We start from the raw sequence: 18496 nt of genomic DNA on the forward strand, positions 1-18496 counted from the left end.
GTTTCTGAAAACTTGTATTATGATGCATCATTAAATAAATTAAGATATCTCTTTACCTTTATTTTTTTGTTGTTGTTTATTTATACTTTCTTTTCCACTCCACTATTGTTTTTTTCTCTTCACTCATCAGCTATCATTCTTTCTTTTTTTTTTATGCTTCCCATATTTCGAAATAACATCGTGAATTTGTGCAGCACCACTGTTAGTTATTGTTCTTAGCCAACTCTCAAATGTATTTTTTTTTATTCACAGTGAATGTGTTGGCGGTTTGTGGAAATGTCGTGTGGCTTCACATGAAGAAATGCTGACTACTCCATCTCCTCAAGTGGCAGAAGTCTGTTCGACTGATGATCACATGGAACCTACAGAATGTATGACAGACTGCCCAGTGACGTGTGCCAACTTCCACAATCCTCCGAAATGCACCATGAGCATTTGCAAATCAGGCTGTAGGTAAGAATTATGTTATTTACACAATCGTTTGTTCACTCATACATGGTCATACATTTCAGTCATAATTAGTCATACGTGACCGATTTAACGAATCTTCATACAAACGCTCAGTATAGAGGATCTTTTAAGAATTCTCTGAGGTGATATTAAAGTCATCTTTCTCTTTCAGGTGTGAGAATGGTTACCTCCTGGACATGGATCAAGGCCTATGCGTGAAGCCCGAGAAATGTCCTTGCCACCATGGGGCTCATAGTTATGCTGATGGAGAGTCTGTGAAAGTGGATTGCAATGTCTGGTAAGTCATGGACTTCCTTTTAAAAAGTGATATCCAATGCTGGTTTCCAAACTCCTTGAATTTGTTCGTGTGTTCCATTTACACTTTTTTCTGACAAATTATTATTTGTTTTTATTCCTGCTTTATAGTAATTGTAAGGGTGGTCAATGGGAGTGTGAGGATCATGAATGCCCTGGAGTTTGTGTAGCATGGGGAGATTCCCATTATCGAACCTTCGACGGACGTATCTATGACTTTCAGGGCGACTGTGATTATGTCTTGACAAAAGGACATGCAAGCAAGGATGACATCATTTCCGTTATCATTCAGAACGTTCCCTGTGGTTCCGGAGGAATAACTTGCAGCAAAGCAGTTATCATTACTCTCGGTGAGTAGAATCTTTAAATTGAGCTTTGTAATGTTTCAGCTCCACCAGAGAAGGAAAGTTTAACCCAGGATATCTCCTTTGCAGGTTACTCCAGAGTTACTCTCATGAAGAGCAGTTTGTTGCCCAAGGTTCCATCAGGCTCACGGCTCAGTCTTCGAGAAATTGGCATGTTCGTACTTTTGGAAACCGAAGTCGGTATTACTATCCAGTGGGATCGGGGAACTAGAGTGTATATCCGAGCTGATCCAGTATGGCAAGGAAAAGTAATAATAATAATAATAATAATAATAATAATAATAATAATAATAATAATAATAATAATAAATAAATAAATTTGTTTGATTATTACGAGGGTTGTAAATAAAGTAGTGGTACCATGTGCAGAAAATGTAAAATAGTTTATTTATCAAGTCTATACAATTACATGCCTTCAGTTTAATATCCTGCCGTGTTCTGCACCAGTTTCCAAATTTGTGGGAGCCATTGAATACCATCAGCAGAGTGTTGCATATTGATATCAATGATAGTCACGCTCGTTCATTTCGGGAACAAGTCGAAGTTGCAATGACTTATATCCGGTAAATGCGAAGGATGTTCCAATATTTCTCATTGCCACCTGTCAAAAATCTTTATCACCAATTGCGACACATGATTTGCGAACTATCTTGCAACAAACAAGAGGAACCCGTGAAAAATGCTCAGTTTCTCCCTGAAGCCGGACGCAAATAGTGCTCCAGAAATTGTGGATAGTACTGTGAGTCAACAGTTTACCCTTAATGCATATCATAATGAAGAATGACATCTTGAACGTCGGAAGCGATTATCGACTGGGTTCTCGGCGAAGTTCGAAGTTTTTTTGGAAGGGGTGATTCTGAATGGCGCCGCTCGTTGATCATAAGGTAATTTTCTTAAAGCAATGTTATTCAGCAACCATTTTTTTTTCACCTGTAGTAGTTTTCTTTTCTGTGTTAGAAAGAGTAAATTGCTACAACAATAAGAATAACTTACACTATGCAGGTGTGAGGCAATATTTCACAGTATTTCATCTACACTACTTGGCAACTAGTTACACAACCATAAACAAAGCAATTAGAAAACAAAAACATTCAAATTGCAAACATCGATATTTTTTTAGGTGATCTCTTTTTAAAAAAAAAAGCACAATGTTTTAGATCTCTTCACTTAAGGTTCATAAGTCCTTGTGCAATTATAAATGGTTAAGATATGATTCGGGAATGCGCCTCCTTCAGTTTTGTATTGTTCCAGATGAAGACCAGCAACCGCGCATCTCTGCCATTTTTGCATCTCATTCAAGTAATGTGGAACCTAACAAGCTGAATCTGTGTGCATACCGAGCCTCTCTTTTAGGATGTGCCAAATACTTTGGTGGTTTATCCCAATTTACTGGACCAACTGGCGTACAGTCCGTCGCCGATCAATCACGACGAGCTCTCGAACAAGTTGAACACGATCATCTGAAATGGCGGCTCGTCCTGCGCGGCGATAATCATCCGGATTACCATCTGGAGTGATCTTTCCACGCACAAAATTCACTGACCCATCTTGCAACAGTCCTATACAGCAGGGCACTGATGCCACAGGCTTCCGTAAGGCCACGATAACACTCACTCGTAGTTTTATCTCATGCAACCTGGACATTGATCCAGGATCGTTGTTTAAACATATCAGAACGTTGTACACTGAAACGTCGACTTCAACCACTTCTCCACACAAGGACATTTGTTAGAATGAACTTCATCCCTTTGTGTGCATGTATATTTACAACCCTCTTATATCTCATTCTGTGTGAACGACTACATCATTTTCTACTAATAAATCCGAATTTCTTTTTGTCCTTGGTTCAGCTTGAAGGTTTGTGCGGCGATTTCAACAAAAATGAGATGGACGACTTCAAGCAGCCATCCGGCGGCCTTCCAATTGCTCGTGCCATCGATTTTGCAGACAGCTGGAAAGTTCACGAATACTGTTCTAAACCACGGCAGGTGGAAGATGCGTGTGAAATGCATCCAGAAAGAAGAAGTTGGGCTCTTCGTCGGTGCAGTGTCCTTAAGTCTGATCTGTTTAAATCATGTCATCGAGAAGTTATCTTGGAGCCATATTATCGCAGGTAAGCATCTTTCTTCAACCGATCTTGGAGTCGCAGTACCTTACAATGGCATTTGACTTATGCTAATGTTATTCCCTCACAGGTGCCTGTTTGATACTTGCGCTTGTGATACTGGAGGTGATTGCGAATGTCTGTGTACTGCCATTGCTGCCTATGCCCATGAGTGTGCCACCCACGGAGTTCCTGTCTTCTGGCGTTCTCAGGAAATATGCCGTAAGTACAGTATTAAAAAAACAGTGAAAGTAGAATTCACTTATTAGTGATCATAAGATTTTCTTAAAGCAATGCTATTCAGGAACCAATTTTTTTTTCACCTGGAATAGTTTTCTTTTCTGTTTTAGAAAGAGTAAATTGCTACAACAATAAGAATAACTTACACTATGCAGGTGTGAGGCAGTATTTTACAGTATTTCATCTACACTACTTGGCAACTAGTTACTCAACCTTAAATAAAGCAATTAGAAAACAAAAACATTCAAATCGCAAACATCAGTATTTTTTAGGTGGTCTCTATATTTAAAAAAAAAAGCACAATGTTTAAGAGACTAATCAAAAAAAAAAATCAGCTAACGCTTCTTTGTTTCCGAATAGGGAGTAGGCGAGGCCGTTTTAGCCCTATCTAACTTTTGGAGACTGAGAAGAGATAGTTGGCCCAAGGCTATCACTAATTAATTGGTATGCAGTGAAGAAGATGGCTAACAAATGAATGCCGCCATCTTGTAGTGCCCCCCCCCCTCCTAACACAATATTTTAATGTCGGAAAATAGTGTGGGTTCGGCAGCTGATTTTCTTGAGTTTACGGGACGAAAAACCCGAGTTTCGGGGAGAAGAAACCCACTTTCCCCTGGCAGAGATCGACTAACTCGGGAACCGGTCGAGAAAAGGCTTAGAAAATGTTCCTCTAGTCCGCGACTAGATTCGAACCCAGGTCTTTCGTCGTGCGGGAATGCATCGTAGTGTGCAAACGTCACTTCAACTCAAGCTACAAGAAATTGTATGTGGGAGTGGAATGAAAATAATGGATTTTCCTCAACATATAATCATGTTGATAGATAGCTATCAACCTGATAATGGTTGACAATGAGCAAGAAGGCGCAGTAAGAACATGTATTGGATTAACTGATTGAATTCAGGTCAGCGAGGGAGTTTGACAACCTACTTTCTCCTCACCTGTTTAGAATCTATGCTGGGGACATCATACGTATAGCATTGGTAGCATTGGTTGAGTTTAACACATGAATTAAGATAGATAAAAAATCGATCAGTAATCTGAGGTACGCCATTGATACAGTATTCCTTTGTAATGACAAGGAAATCCTTGACAAAGTTAATAAGAGCAGTAAGAACAGAGGAATTCAACTTAATCTTAGCAAGATAAAAATTATACAGGTGGCCCATAAGTCACGAAGGAATTTAAAATAAGTGATTTTCATACCTAATAAAAAATCTCTAGATGTTGCATTTCATTATAATAACAACAGAATAAAAATAATTAATATATAAAAAAGTTATTAAATGTTTAATCCCTTTCATGACTTATGGACCACCCTGTAGTTCTCAAAGGAAATATAGACAGAGAAGCTCCTGAGAAACAAGTTCGAATTTCTAAATTCATCATTAACATGAAGAATTGCTGTTCAAATTACATACTTTTCATCAGAGGAACGTCGAAATCTGGAAGGATGGGCGGATGGGCACAGGAACAAAGTTAAGCATTAGATTTGATAGGGAAACGATAGACACTTTTGATATGTGGTGTTACATCAGCACTGTTAAGGATGTCATATACTGAAAGGCAGACAAATGGATGGGTGCTAGAAAGGAATGGTAGAACTTTAAGGTTCCTTAAAATTATTGACAGAAGAAAACCGAAATACTTTTAGGTACATTGTGTAAATGATCTTCAGGAACATCCAGAAAAGCATGCAATAGGACCACATGGCGAGGGCTGGTGTGGCATATCACACGGCAACAGAGTGACCATATAGCATTATGGTGATGATGTCCGATGAAAAGATAGATGGGCCAAGCCATAAATATTAAAATCCTCTTACTTCCTAAAGGCTTATTGTAGCTAGCTTGTTTTTAAAAATTGGCATTATAACAAAACAGAATTCTCACAATATTCATAATCGATCTGAATATTGTCAGAAATCACTTATAAGAAATGAAGACAGTAAGTAGGCGAGACCGATTTTGCTCCAACTTTTGGAGACTAAGGGGCAGTCAACTCACAATATACGGAAAATATATCGTCCTTTATCATTATTATCTTGAATTAATCAACACGAATTGTAGTTCTAGTTTAATATATTTCATGTTTTTTTTTTTGTTTGTTTTTACTCTTGTATGATTTTGCTTTACATTTCTTAAATTTGCTATTTGAAATTAAAAATAAAGCACTCTTTCATTTACTTTGTTTTATGTCACAGTTATTTCACTCTATTTTAGTTATTCTATTAATGAAGGTACTCTTTCCTTTACTTTATCCCTCTCTTTTTTATATATACAGTACTTCTTTCTTTTTCTTCTTTTATTTTGTAGTTATAATTGTGATGTACAGCGTGTCCCAAAATTCACGCAAGATTTAAATTTAGCGCCATTTGTGCAGTAAAGTGTTGCCAACGAGAAAAAAAGAGCGTGACAGCTGACAGTTCAGGATTATTAAAAATGGAGCGCTACACGAAAGAACAACGCATTTTCATTGTCGAGCAATGTTTTAAAAATAATGAAGGTTTGGCAGCTACAGTTCGCAATTTTCGTGCAAAATATGGTCGGAATAGTGATTTAACTTCCTCAACTGTGAAAAGATTAATTAAAAAATTCAGGAAAACTGGATCAATTAGTGATCTTATACACTCTGGCCGTCCTTCAACAAGTCGTTTAACATCGAAGCAGTTCGTGAGAGTGTTGCTGAGAGTCCAGGAACATCAATTTGGCACCGTGGTCTTGAACTGGGCATTTCGAGAAGCTCTCTACAGCATATTCTCACGAAAGATTTGCATCTTTATGCTTACAAAGTTCAGTTGACTCAAGAACTGAAGCCTACTGACCACACACACAGCGAAGAGAGTTCGTTGAATGGATTATGGAACAACAACAAGTGGATGCTTATTTTTCGAACAAAATCATCTTCAATGATGAGGCTCATTTTCATCTTGATGGCTTCGTGAATCGACAAAATTGTCGCATTTGGGGTTCAGAAAATCCATGAGTGATTGTTGAGAAACAAATGCATCTACAACGTGTCACTGTTTGATGCGGATTTTGGTCTGGAGGCATCAGCGGTCCATTCTTCTTCGAAAATGCGGCTGGTAAGCCAATAACAGTTAATGGTGCTCGCTATCGCGACATGATAATCCAGTTTTTTGTGCCTAAATTGCAAGATATGGGTGTGGACGACATGTGGTTTCAACAAGACGGTGCCACATGCCATACAGCCCGAGAAACAATTCAATTACGGCATGAGTCATTTCCTGGTCGTGTAATTTCCCGTTTTGGTGATCAGAATTGGCAACCCAGATCATGTGACTTAATCGTTTAAAATGCATATTTGCATTTTAAACGATTAGCTAAGGTTCGATAGTCAGAAACATGATATCAAAGCTAACAAATGCATTAATGAATTCTGAAAAAGGAAAAAAAAAGGAAAAAAAAAGATCGCTTTCTAATTAGAACATTCACAACCATTCATTGTTCATGCATGATTGACAGGTGTTCATTTCATAAGTCGGCAGCCACGTGGAATGATTCAACTCCGAACAATAAAGTGAATGTAATGTAGGAATATTGCATTCTCTATAAAGATTATCTGGATTATTTGTTTTTTATGTCAATCCCATTCACGAAAGTTTGTAAATCTAGATTATTATTATTATTATTTTTTTTTTTTACCTTAAAAATATATTTCTTTATATCAGGGCGGCTCTACCGAAGGTGCAAAACGTGCATTTGCAGGGCGACAAGTTTTTTTGGAGTCGGCAAAACAAACTGGCATAAACTATACCAAAAATAAGGGAAAAGGGGCGGCAAAGTTCCTAGGTGCGACCCTGGTTTATATATAACGTTCTGAAAACCGTCTTTCTAGAAACTAAGCATGGAACTTTTTCAAGGCCCTCCAATAAACAAGGCAATGGCCTCATGCTAGAAAAGGATCTGCAATTACATGCTAGGCATTTAACCCGCACATTAGTATTGTATTCCCCCAAGTTAAGGATGTTTGTTTGTTTGTTTGTTTTAATGAAATTACTATTTCAGTTGCCATTGAGCAGTATTAATGTGACGCAGCCATGCTCATTCCCTGCGTATTATCTATGGCCACTTTCGAGCCACTTGTGTGGTTACTGCACTTTCATAGCGGCTCACTGCCACCTGTGTTGATCGTGAGCTGCTAAATTGACAGTGTTTTGAGTGCCAGAAGTTCCTCAATCGTACGCATCACGAGTTCACGACTAAGAACATTGTTACATATTTGTTTATATTCAAATCCGGTTACTCGGAAAAGACATTTTTAATAGGTAATATATCGTAACAGATTAGCGTTATTATGAGAATTTGCAATTTATTTTTATCTTTGGTAAGCTAACTATGATCCCAATTAAGCGTAATTATGTCTCATAAAAAAAGAATTCTATACTTCGCACTGCTTTCCCAAAACTCTGCTTATACATAACTATTCTTTATTTGGTGAAAAAAGAAGAAGAAGAAAATGTTCCTAAGTTTTCTATGTTATATAAAAGTATGTGTTATTGATTTTACCTTTGATTCACGAAGTAAAAATAATCAGCTTTTCTCATAAAAACTTTGCCGATTTCTGAAGTACTAAAGGATGAAATTCATTTCCCCCCTTAATCCTCTGAGGATAATTGCAAACATGCATGCTAGGATTCGAAATGCGTCCTGCTGATAAGAGCAGTGCTTATCAAACTACTTCATAAAGCTGAAAAAAAGCTTTCACTTGGATAAAGCAATATAATTCAGCGGTCAACTAGACCAGTACTCCTTTATCGATAGATCATCCTTTACTAGCAAAGGTGACCCCTTATAAGCCGAAAGTGAAAAATAGGATTTCTCGGTGCAATTCTCAGCATCAGTGCGCTGACGACATACACAATCGGATGGTATATGTACCACTATACACTCACGTGCCTAGATATAACGCGTGGAAAAATATTTTTCTATGTATATTATATGTATATTATATATGTATATTATATTTTCTATGTATATTATATGTATATTTTCTATGTATATTATATTTTCTATGTATATTATATTTTCTATGTATATTATATTTTCTATGTATATTATATCTTTAAATATAATGTATATTATATTTAAAGTAATATAATGTATATTACTTTTTCAATTGCAGGTGAGTTAGCCGAAACCCTACTATCTCATATGGAGGTAGTAGGGTTTTTCTCCCAGAAACTCTGGTTTTTTATCCCGCATACAGACAAATCGGCCCTTCAGAACACACTGAATTTACAGACAAAAAATACTTGTTGTGGTGGTGGGCGGTAGATGGCGCTGATGTAGTTGATTGGTAGTAGAGCATCGGCAGTGGTGGAGATGGAGAGTTGTACAGTAGGTGTCCTCCCGCGATGAGTCTTCGAATTCCTTGGAGGTGTAACGAATAATAATAATAATAATAATAATAATAATAATAATAATAATATTATTATTATTATTATTATTATTATTTTTATTATGTTGTTGTTGTTGTTGTTGTTGTTGTTGTTGAAATTAAACTAATTATATAAATGAAATTTTTTCAATTGATAATGATAATAATAAGCTAACGCCTTTTTATTCCGGTTACTCGGAAAAGACATTTCTTAATAGGTAATAATAGGTAATATATTGTAACAGATTAGCGTTATCATGAGAATTTGCAAATCTCCACTGGTAGCCAATTAGAGTTAACTGGCCCATGACTATCATTAATTATAGGCAGCCACCGATAAAGAGACTGGCAAACATGTCTGCCATCTCTTGATACCTAACCTTAACAAGATATATTATTGTCTGAAATAACGTTGATTCTACAGTCAATTTTCTTGAGTTTATGGGACGAAAAATCCGAGTTTCTGGGAGAAAAAAAAACCGCTTGCCCATGCCAGAGATCGACCTAACTCGGCAACCAGTCAAAAAAAATGGCTCAGAAAAAAGTTCCTCCAGTCAGTGACTAGACTCAAACTATAAGTGTATCTTCATGTGGCTTAGCACAGAGAATGCAAATCCATTTCCACTGAGCTACACAGGGCCAATTATTTTAATATATCTTATTTTAAACTCAGTTGAAAAGGTGCATACTAAGATTTAAAAAATTTATTAATTTTTTAGAGAGAGAATTGGTACATTAACAACTGTCAGACAGGGCCACTCATACTACTAATATGCAATAGATTTATGAAATTATGATGGTATTATTAATTAATATTTTTTGAGAAAACGAAAGCTTTTAAGACTCATTCTTTAAAATATATATTTTTGAATCACTTAGCAAAAAATAAATAAAATAAAAGAGGGACGTGAAAGATAGAATAATAGCAAGTACATTATAAAAATGTTTCTCTGTATGAAATAGTGCACGAAATATTTCTGTGATGTTTGTATTAATTATTGTTCTCTTGTGCAGCCATTCAATGTGAAGAATGCGATCAGTACTCACCTTGTGTGCGAGGATGTCCTCCAGATACGTGCGAATCTCGTCTCAATCCCGATCCTGCCTTGACATGCGAAGACATTCCTTGTGCTGAAGGATGCGAAAGAAAACCATGTCCAGAAGGAGAAGTCTATAACAACGACAAGGACTTTCGTTGCATTCCTGAGGAAGAATGTGGACAAAAACTCACCTGTATGATCAACGATGTTGTGTATAATGACGGAGAACGGGTCTCGGACTCTAGCATAGCCACACCATGTGAATCTTGGTAAGTACTTGTAAAAAGAAAAAGTTTTTTTTCGTCCCTTGTGCTTCTGATAATGCTAAATAACTCATGGTATTTAGTTTTCTTTTCATTTGTTTTTTCTTTTTTTCATAAGCTACTGCAGGAAGGGAAAAGTGGAATGTATGGGCCAGCCTTGCAGTACCAGTGATCACAGAACTGCGATTTTACAAACTGTGCCCACATTGTTACCACAGAAAGTTACTTGTGACTTAACAGGAATGTCCGAATGGGTGAATTCTCAGACACCGACATACATTGTAAGTGTGAATGCTCCTCTCACTTTATTAAACGTTATTATATTATTAATCGCTTGGCATGTTCGATGAATGACTATTTCATCAAGAGTGCAATGATATACTTAATTTTGATTAAATATGTATGTATGTATATCTGTTAGTTCTAGGTCAATTGGGCTGAGAAGCCCTGTTGAATGTAATGAATAGCAACTCGATTTCCAACTACAGATTGCGTGATCGAATTCCACCTTAGGCATAGATATTTGTAATTGCCTTTAAAGCGTTTATATTTGATCTGTAGAGCGGAATTTCCAAATTGTCTTTGCAATTCTCTCATAGCACTAACGGATAATAGATTTATAATCTTTCCAAGGATGGAGTCATATTAAAAATCTTCTTCTTCTACAGCTTCTCCCACTTAAGTGGGGTCACTGTTTGTTATGAGTCTCCTCCACACCTTCCTGTCTTGGGCTGTCAACACATCCAAGTTCTTCATCTTCAAGTCCTCTTCTACCAGCTCCCTCCATCTCTTCTTTGGCCGCCCACGCTTCCGCTTTCCTTGCACATCCATCTGCATGACCCTTCTTCCCACATATTCGTCCTCCCTCCTCATCACATGACCAAACCATCTCAACCTTGCCTCCTGTATTTTCGCTCCTAAGTTCGTAACTTTCACTGTTCCCCTGACATAGTCATTTCTCAGATGATCCTTTCTGGTCACACCGCACATCCACCTAAGCATTCTCATCTCTGCTACTTCCATCCTGCTGATGTTATTTTTCCTCAGGGCCACAGTTTCTATAGCATATGTCATAGCTGGCCTCACTACTGTCCTATAAATTTTGCCTTTCAGATTGATCGGCACCCTCTTATCACATAATACTCCAGCCATCTCCCTCCAGTTCCTCCAACCCGCGTGTATCCTGCATCCCACTTCCTTCTCAGCTCCTCCATCTTCTTCCACTGTTGAACCTAAGTATCTAAAGTCTCTCACCTTCCTGATGACATTTCCTTCCAGCTCCAGATCTGTCTCCTGGCCACCGCCCACTGTGCAACACATATACTCTGTCTTATTTCTGCTCAGTCTCATACCTCTCTCTTCCAGTACTTTTCTCCATCTTTCCAGTTTAGTTCACGCTTCTTCTCTTGAATCTGCACACAGCAAGATGTCATCTGCATACAACATTGTTCAAGGCGCATCTTCTCTCACCTCCTCTGTTACCACCTCCATCACAATATTAAACAGAAACGGACTTAATGCTGACCCTTGATGCAAGCCAACTGTTACTTGAAAACTTTCTGTCTGTCTCAAACAGGTCCGAACACTTGACTTCACATTTCTGTACATTTCCCGCACCAACCTGACATATTTCTCCGGCACCTTCTTCTCCCTCAGACACCTCCAGACTTCTTGCCTTGGCACTCTATCGTATGCTTTCTCCAGATCAATAAATACCAGATGTAGCTCCCTTTGTTTCTCTCGATATTTTTCCATCATCTGTCGTAACCCAAAGATAGCATCTGTTGTTGATCTACCAGGCATGAAGCCAAATTGTTCCTTCGCAATCTCCACCTCCTCCCTCAATCTACCATCAAGAACCCTTTCTAGGATCTTCATTGTGTGGGACATCAACTTTATTCCTTTGTAATTTTTACAGTCTTGTGCATCCCCTTTACCCTTGTAGATGGGAACAAGAGTACTCTCCCTCCATTCCTCGGGTATATTTTCCTGTTGGCAAACTTTCATGAACAGGTCCCACAGCAGGTCAATTCCCTCTTCCCCCAGTGCCTTCCATGCCTCCACTGGAATTCTGTCGGGGCCCACCGCTTTTCCATTCCTCATCCTCTTCATGGCCTCCGTCACTTCCATTCTACTGATGTTCTGCACCATCCCCTCAGAAGGCTGCCCATCTCCTCTGCGAGTCCTTGCATTTTCCTCATATTAAAAATAAATCATATTAATTATTTAATTGAAAAGTTTTATGATATATTCACGCATTGCCACTAGTATTAGTGCCATTATTAATCAATTAATTTGTTCTATAATTGGACTAGCATATGTTGAATTTTTTCTTGACAATTATTCATAAGACTATTACACTTTTTTATAAAATCTTTATCAAGTAGCTTTATTTTTATCCTCCTACATGTTTCGCAATCTGTTTCTATTGGCATCCTCAGGGAATACAAATCAGTAAGCACAAAATGAAGGTTACAGACTAGGTTATAACCGATGGTTCTAAATCATACAAAAATTGGTATTGTGCGTAGGAGGATAAATATAAAGCTACTTGATAAAGATTTTATAAAAAAGTGTAATAGTCTTATGGACTAGCATATGTTTGCTAATTGTGTGCGTGTTTGTTGTACAGAATAAAAAATCGCAGTTTCTTAGAAAACATACCATGTTGCCTCCATATAAGATCAGCTTTAATTTAAAAATTAGCATGAAGGTTCCTGGCCTCCTAGCTTTGATTCCTCCAGTTAAATGAATATTGAACTGCAGAAGCACTAAGAAAATTCTGTTAGGAAGCTTGGCGTTCAGTTTTTCACTCCAGCTCACCTACCATTTGATATGCTACATGGACTCTCTTGACAGCGGCTGGTGATTTTTGTTTGTTTGTTTGTTTGTTTGTTTGCCTTATGAGAATTCCAGTTATGAATGATTTCAAACTTACACTAGTACAAGTGATACTTGAATTCCGCAAAATCGGACTTACGCAAGTTATCTGAATGGGCTATGATTCATAGTCTATTCTTCTGTTTCTGTGCATGTGATGAGTTCCTCGTTCAGGCTGTCCTGTATTTCTTTTCATTCAGGTGTCTTCCTTAGTAGCATCCACTTGAACTTCTCAGTGTTTCCTAAATTGCACTTCCACATGTTGACATATTCTAAGCTGGTTTCGTATAAATTCTCAATTACTTCACAACACCTAACCTCATTAATTTCTCCTGAATCCAGTAACATTTTCAATTGTTTTTTGACATCAGTAGTTACAAACACTTAACTTTTTCTGGACTCTAAATTGTTTACAAGATTTGAATGTTCAGGGCTATTTCTGTAGCTGACATATTATCTTTTTTAATTAAGCTAATGTATTTTTGGAACGTAGACACTTGATCTCTTGCAAATGACAACCACAGTTTCAAAAGGGTTCTTCAAACAATTTTCGCAACATAACAGGACATTTTTCTTGAGAAAGAAAATAAGAAAGAAGCCCATCAAACATGCTTAAGATTCTGTTAATTGGTGGACCCAAAGACAAAAATCTTGTATTTCCATGCTCTAACAATTATCATAATTGTTTCATGCAAAGTCACAAACGTTTTTCAGTTTCTTGAACTCTGGTTGTATATACTGTATATTGAAGTATTTGTATACAGGGTGATTATAAAATAACGTCAAGTGTTCAGAGCCCTCTAGCGAGTAATGTATTGGACGAAACACACCAATATTCGGTAGACGTACACAATGGAACATGGGATTCTATTTAACGAAAAAAATAGTACCAAAAATTTCCAACAGGAAAAATTTTGGCGCTGTTTACCGAGTAAAATGCATTAATTTGCATTATCGCGTTTCTTGTGAGCTATCATGCAATAAAAGGAAAGCCTGTGAGATTTCTTATCATTCGTAAATGAACTGCTTTTCGATGCCTCTTACCTTACGTGAGCGTGCTTTGTTAGTCAAACTCTATTATCAGCGCAACAATAATGCCAGTGCTGGTCATCGTGATTTTCGGCATATGAAAAATTTAGGAAAAGGAACGATTAGCGTAACAAAGTTACGAAAACTGATTCGGCGATTTGAGACTATTGGAATTCTAGCAGTGCAGGTAGGCAGGGGATGCAAACCAATCAATCACCAACAAGTTGAACAAGTTGCAACTGCTATCGTGGAATAGGAAATGACGAATGTGCAGGGTACCAGCAGTGCACGAGGAATATCCCGGCAAACGGATATCGCATACACAACGGTATGGAAAATCCTACATCAGTTGTTGAAGTTTTACCCCTATAAAATCAGTCATATTCAAGAATTCAGATAAATCGACTTATCTTTGATATTCTTAGCTCGCATAGAAGTGGATGATGCATGCCGTGGCAGATTTCATGGAGTGACGAAGCGCACTTTTATTTGAACGGCGATATTAACACACGCAACTGTCGCGTTTAGGCTGCAACTAATCCGCACTTGTGTCTGCAGATGCCTATCCACTCGTCACAGTGTGGTGCGGATTTACAGCATCATTTATCATCGGTTCATACTTTTATGAGGAAAATCGCCAAAATGGACCTGTGACCTGTTCCATCAATGCTAACAGGTATGCTAATATGCTACAGAACTTTGTGGTTCCACAACTGCAGCAAAGAGGATGTCTCGATTCGATCATCTTCATGCAGGATGGTGCACCACCCAACATCGGACTTCAGATACAGTGTGTTTTGCGACAACATTTCTCTGACAGAAGAATCATTAGTCATGCATTTCCCACGCCATGGCCACCGAGATCGCCTGAGCTCAATCCTTGTGACTTTTGGCTTTGAGGATTTCTTAAAAGCATTGTGTATCAAGGACATGTACCCGATATTCCAACTTTGAAAGCTTGAATAACGTTACACGTGAGACAAATCAATTCCAATATGTTGCAAGCCACTGTGAAAAATGTCGTGCACCGTATGCAGTTCCTGGAACATCAGAATGGTGGTCACATTGAACCTCATTTGTAATTAACAATAAACGTCATGAAACTGATGTGTACTATCTCTCATTTGACATTTAGTCATTCATTAGTCACACCTACTAAAATTAATTTGGCAGCGCCAAAATTTCCCCTGTTGGACACTTTTGTTTCTATTTTTTTGTACATCTACCGAATATTGGTGTGTTTCGTCCAATACATTACTCGCTAGAGGGCTCTGAACACTTGACGTCATTTTATAATCACCCTGTACTTTCACTGTAAAACATTCAATATCAATAGGTAAAGAGTCGACAGCATAAGGAGACAACTGTGTATAATGTGTGCCTCACAACCAATACCGATGATCTGCCTCTTCAGTTCAGTTTCAAGTTTTTGCCACACACTATTTTTGCCAAGTCTTTTGCAACCACCAAAATTGATGTTCGTGTCATCTGCGCACACAATGCAACAATTTTGTTTTGTAAGGCAAATTTGCCATGTACTTCCTTCAACATAGCACACTGTAGGTCGGATGTTTCACCAGGTAAGGAAGTAAAGTCTATAATTTTTTCTTGAACACCACAATTTGGCAAATAATGCCACACACCAACTGGAAAAAGTTTATAGTCTTTTTTGTTTGATGCATCTAAACTGACTGTAATGCTTTTTGATTTATTCGCCCAGTAGGTATGGTGATAAAACGTTGGTAATTATTACTTGTGGTTTGGTACGTGCTGAAGAATTTTGGTTCATAAATTTTATTGATCAGTGTCAACAAGCACATGGAAACTTTGGCCGTAAGCACAGTACGATAAGCAACAAGAGCTTCACTTGCTGCAATTTTATCGCTTTCACTATCACCATCACGTCTCACGATAAACAAGCTGATGTTTTTAACTAAAGCCAGAGTCTTTTCAGCATCCTTATGCATCTGGCTTCTGCCTCCATGAGCAGCGGAAAAATCGACATTACAATGTTGGCATACCACTTTTGTTCCATCACTACACAGCTTGTCCGGTTTAATAAATTTGAATTCTTTCTGGAGATCATCGTTAAAACTGCAGTTTCGCCTCATTCTTAGACAATGTCAAATTATCTAAGAAGTATATCCATACTTCTTAGATAATTTGACATTGCAAGGATAGATTTATAGTATTGTATTTAAAAATATGACTTGAAACTTTAAAAAATATGAAATTTAAACCACCAGAATTGAGTAACAATGCCACCGATTAGCATATCAGCAAAACAAAAACTAAGGCTACAGCAGAATAGACGCCGCGTCTGAGATGCACAAGTATTGCCAACATGTTTTTTTTTTCCCCTCTGAATAAATCACTGCAGACATATCGATATTTAGTATCGAACAATGTGACTCCGTGGTTATGCATATTACTGGTATTCATGATATAATGAGATTATAGGTTAGGAATAATAATTTATGATTGACCAATATTAAAGTATTAATATTGGTAAAGTATTAAAATATTTTTAGTGATGAATTCACAGGTTTCATTGTATAAAAAATATTAAAGTACATTTATTGTTTTTGTTAAAAACGGAACAAAATTGACATTTTTATTAAAACGATGGAACGTCCGGAAATATGAAAAAAAAAAAACGATACTTTCCCGTTCAAAAGGTACGTATAGTCAGCTATTAAAAAAAAAAAAAAAAAAAAAAAAAAACGACTTGTAAAAATTTTAGGTCCCCCGGGAGGCAGATAGCTTACGAGGTGCTTGCGCTCGCCTTCGTTTCTATTGAACACGGACGTGCTTTATACTGTATTTGCATTCATAGATTTTCATAATTTTTAATGTTTGTGTGAGCTCGGGTAGAATGCAATGACTGTAAAAGGGAACAGGAGTAAAATGCACGAAAACTACTCTGGACACCAAAATGAAAATTATAAAGCATAAACAAATATATCGCGCTTACTTATAATTATCTTTTAAGAAATTCTGTAGCAGGTACATAACGTGTCCTTCCTAGAGTGGCCAACTTTTAAACATGAAAATAAAGGAGAGTGGGTCACGACCTAATCTCCCTTAGCGAAATTTTTGGGAAGTGAATCCTATATTAATTGATAGGATGGTTTATATTTAAAATATACAAAGAGCAATTTAAATATACACATCAAATTATTAAATATAATTTTAAACATTTATATTTACAATAGCTCAGTGGATGTGGCGTTTGCCAACCACGGCGCTTGGCTGCACGAAGGAAGACTTGGTTTCGAGTCTAGTCGGCGACTAGAGGAAATTTTTCTAAGCCTTTTTTCGACCGGTTCCCGAGTTAGTCGATCTCTGGCACGGGCAAGCAGGTTTTTCCTCCCGGAAACTCGGGTTTTTCGTCCTGTAAACTCAAGAAAATCGACCGTAGAACCCACATTATTTCAGACATTAAATATATTGTGTTAAGGTTAGGGACCACGAGATGGCGGCACATTTGAGCCGTCTCTCTTCACTGAGTACCGCTTAATTAGTGATAGCCTTGGGCCATCTATCTCTGATTGGTACCAGTGGAGATTGAACTGCCCACTCAGTCTCCAAAAGTTAGATAGGGCTAAATGGCCTCACCTACTCCCCGTATACGGGAATAAAAAGGCGTTAGCTGATTTTTTTTTTATAACCATACTTCTTAGATTAAACTTATTTATTTTTATCAACAAGGCCTATGTAGATCAGTGGAAGGGGAAGTGGCGCTTGGTCGCTCGAAGTTAGACTTAAGTTCAAGTCTAGTCGTGGACTGGAGGAACTTTTTCTAAACCTTCCTTCGGCCGGTTCCCAAGCTAGCTGATCTCTGGCAGAGGCAAGTGGGTTTTTCGTCCCGTAAACTCAAGAAAATCGACCATAGTACCCACATGATTTCAGACAGTAACATATTTTGTTAGGGTTACATACCAACAGATGGCAGCATTTGTTTGCCAGCCTCTTCATCGGTGGCTGTTATAATTAGTGATAGACATGGACCAGCTATCTCTGATTGGCTACCAGTGGAGATTGAACTGCTTACTCAGTCTCCAAAAAGTTAAGGGCTAAAAAACGCTTTGCCTACTCCCTATACGGGGAACAAAAAGGCGTTAGCTGATTTTTTTTTTCGGTAAACATTAAAAAAAAATTAAACACGAAAAAATATTGTTTATTATCGATAAAATTGTCAATAATATTTATTTAATAATATTAAATAAAATATTTAATAATAAAATTTCCAATAATATTTTGTTTATTATCGATAATATTGTCAATAACCCCAATAATATTCTAAAATAAAAACTATAACAAATAGTGTCTTTAATTGTAATGTCCAAATATTTAAAGAGATGGAGTAAAGACGATAAGCTCTACAAACACTCTACTATTAGCGCAAACTG

The 18496-nt window shown here is 37.4% G+C and overlaps 1 protein-coding gene across 4 annotated transcripts in view; it reads left to right on the forward strand.

The window, feature by feature from the left end:
• Positions 1–18496, forward strand: part of LOC150109786 (uncharacterized) — a 1408745-nt gene that overhangs the window by 181997 nt on the left and 1208252 nt on the right. For all 4 annotated transcript variants that reach the window (XM_090396626.1, XM_090396635.1, XM_090396653.1 and 1 more), the window contains 8 exons: positions 253–453; positions 623–748; positions 877–1115; positions 1200–1378; positions 2981–3243; positions 3326–3456; positions 9887–10181; positions 10294–10456. In XM_090396626.1, coding sequence (XP_090252752.1) covers positions 253–453; positions 623–748; positions 877–1115; positions 1200–1378; positions 2981–3243; positions 3326–3456; positions 9887–10181; positions 10294–10456 — 1597 coding nt within the window. The remainder of the gene's footprint in view (positions 1–252; positions 454–622; positions 749–876; positions 1116–1199; positions 1379–2980; positions 3244–3325; positions 3457–9886; positions 10182–10293; positions 10457–18496) is intronic.

Source organism: Typopeltis vanoorti, chromosome 1 (genome assembly GCF_054136105.1).
Source record: "Typopeltis vanoorti isolate ZY-2024b chromosome 1, IOZ_Tvanoo_1.0, whole genome shotgun sequence".
In the NCBI taxonomy this organism is placed as follows: domain Eukaryota; kingdom Metazoa; phylum Arthropoda; class Arachnida; order Uropygi; family Thelyphonidae; genus Typopeltis; species Typopeltis vanoorti.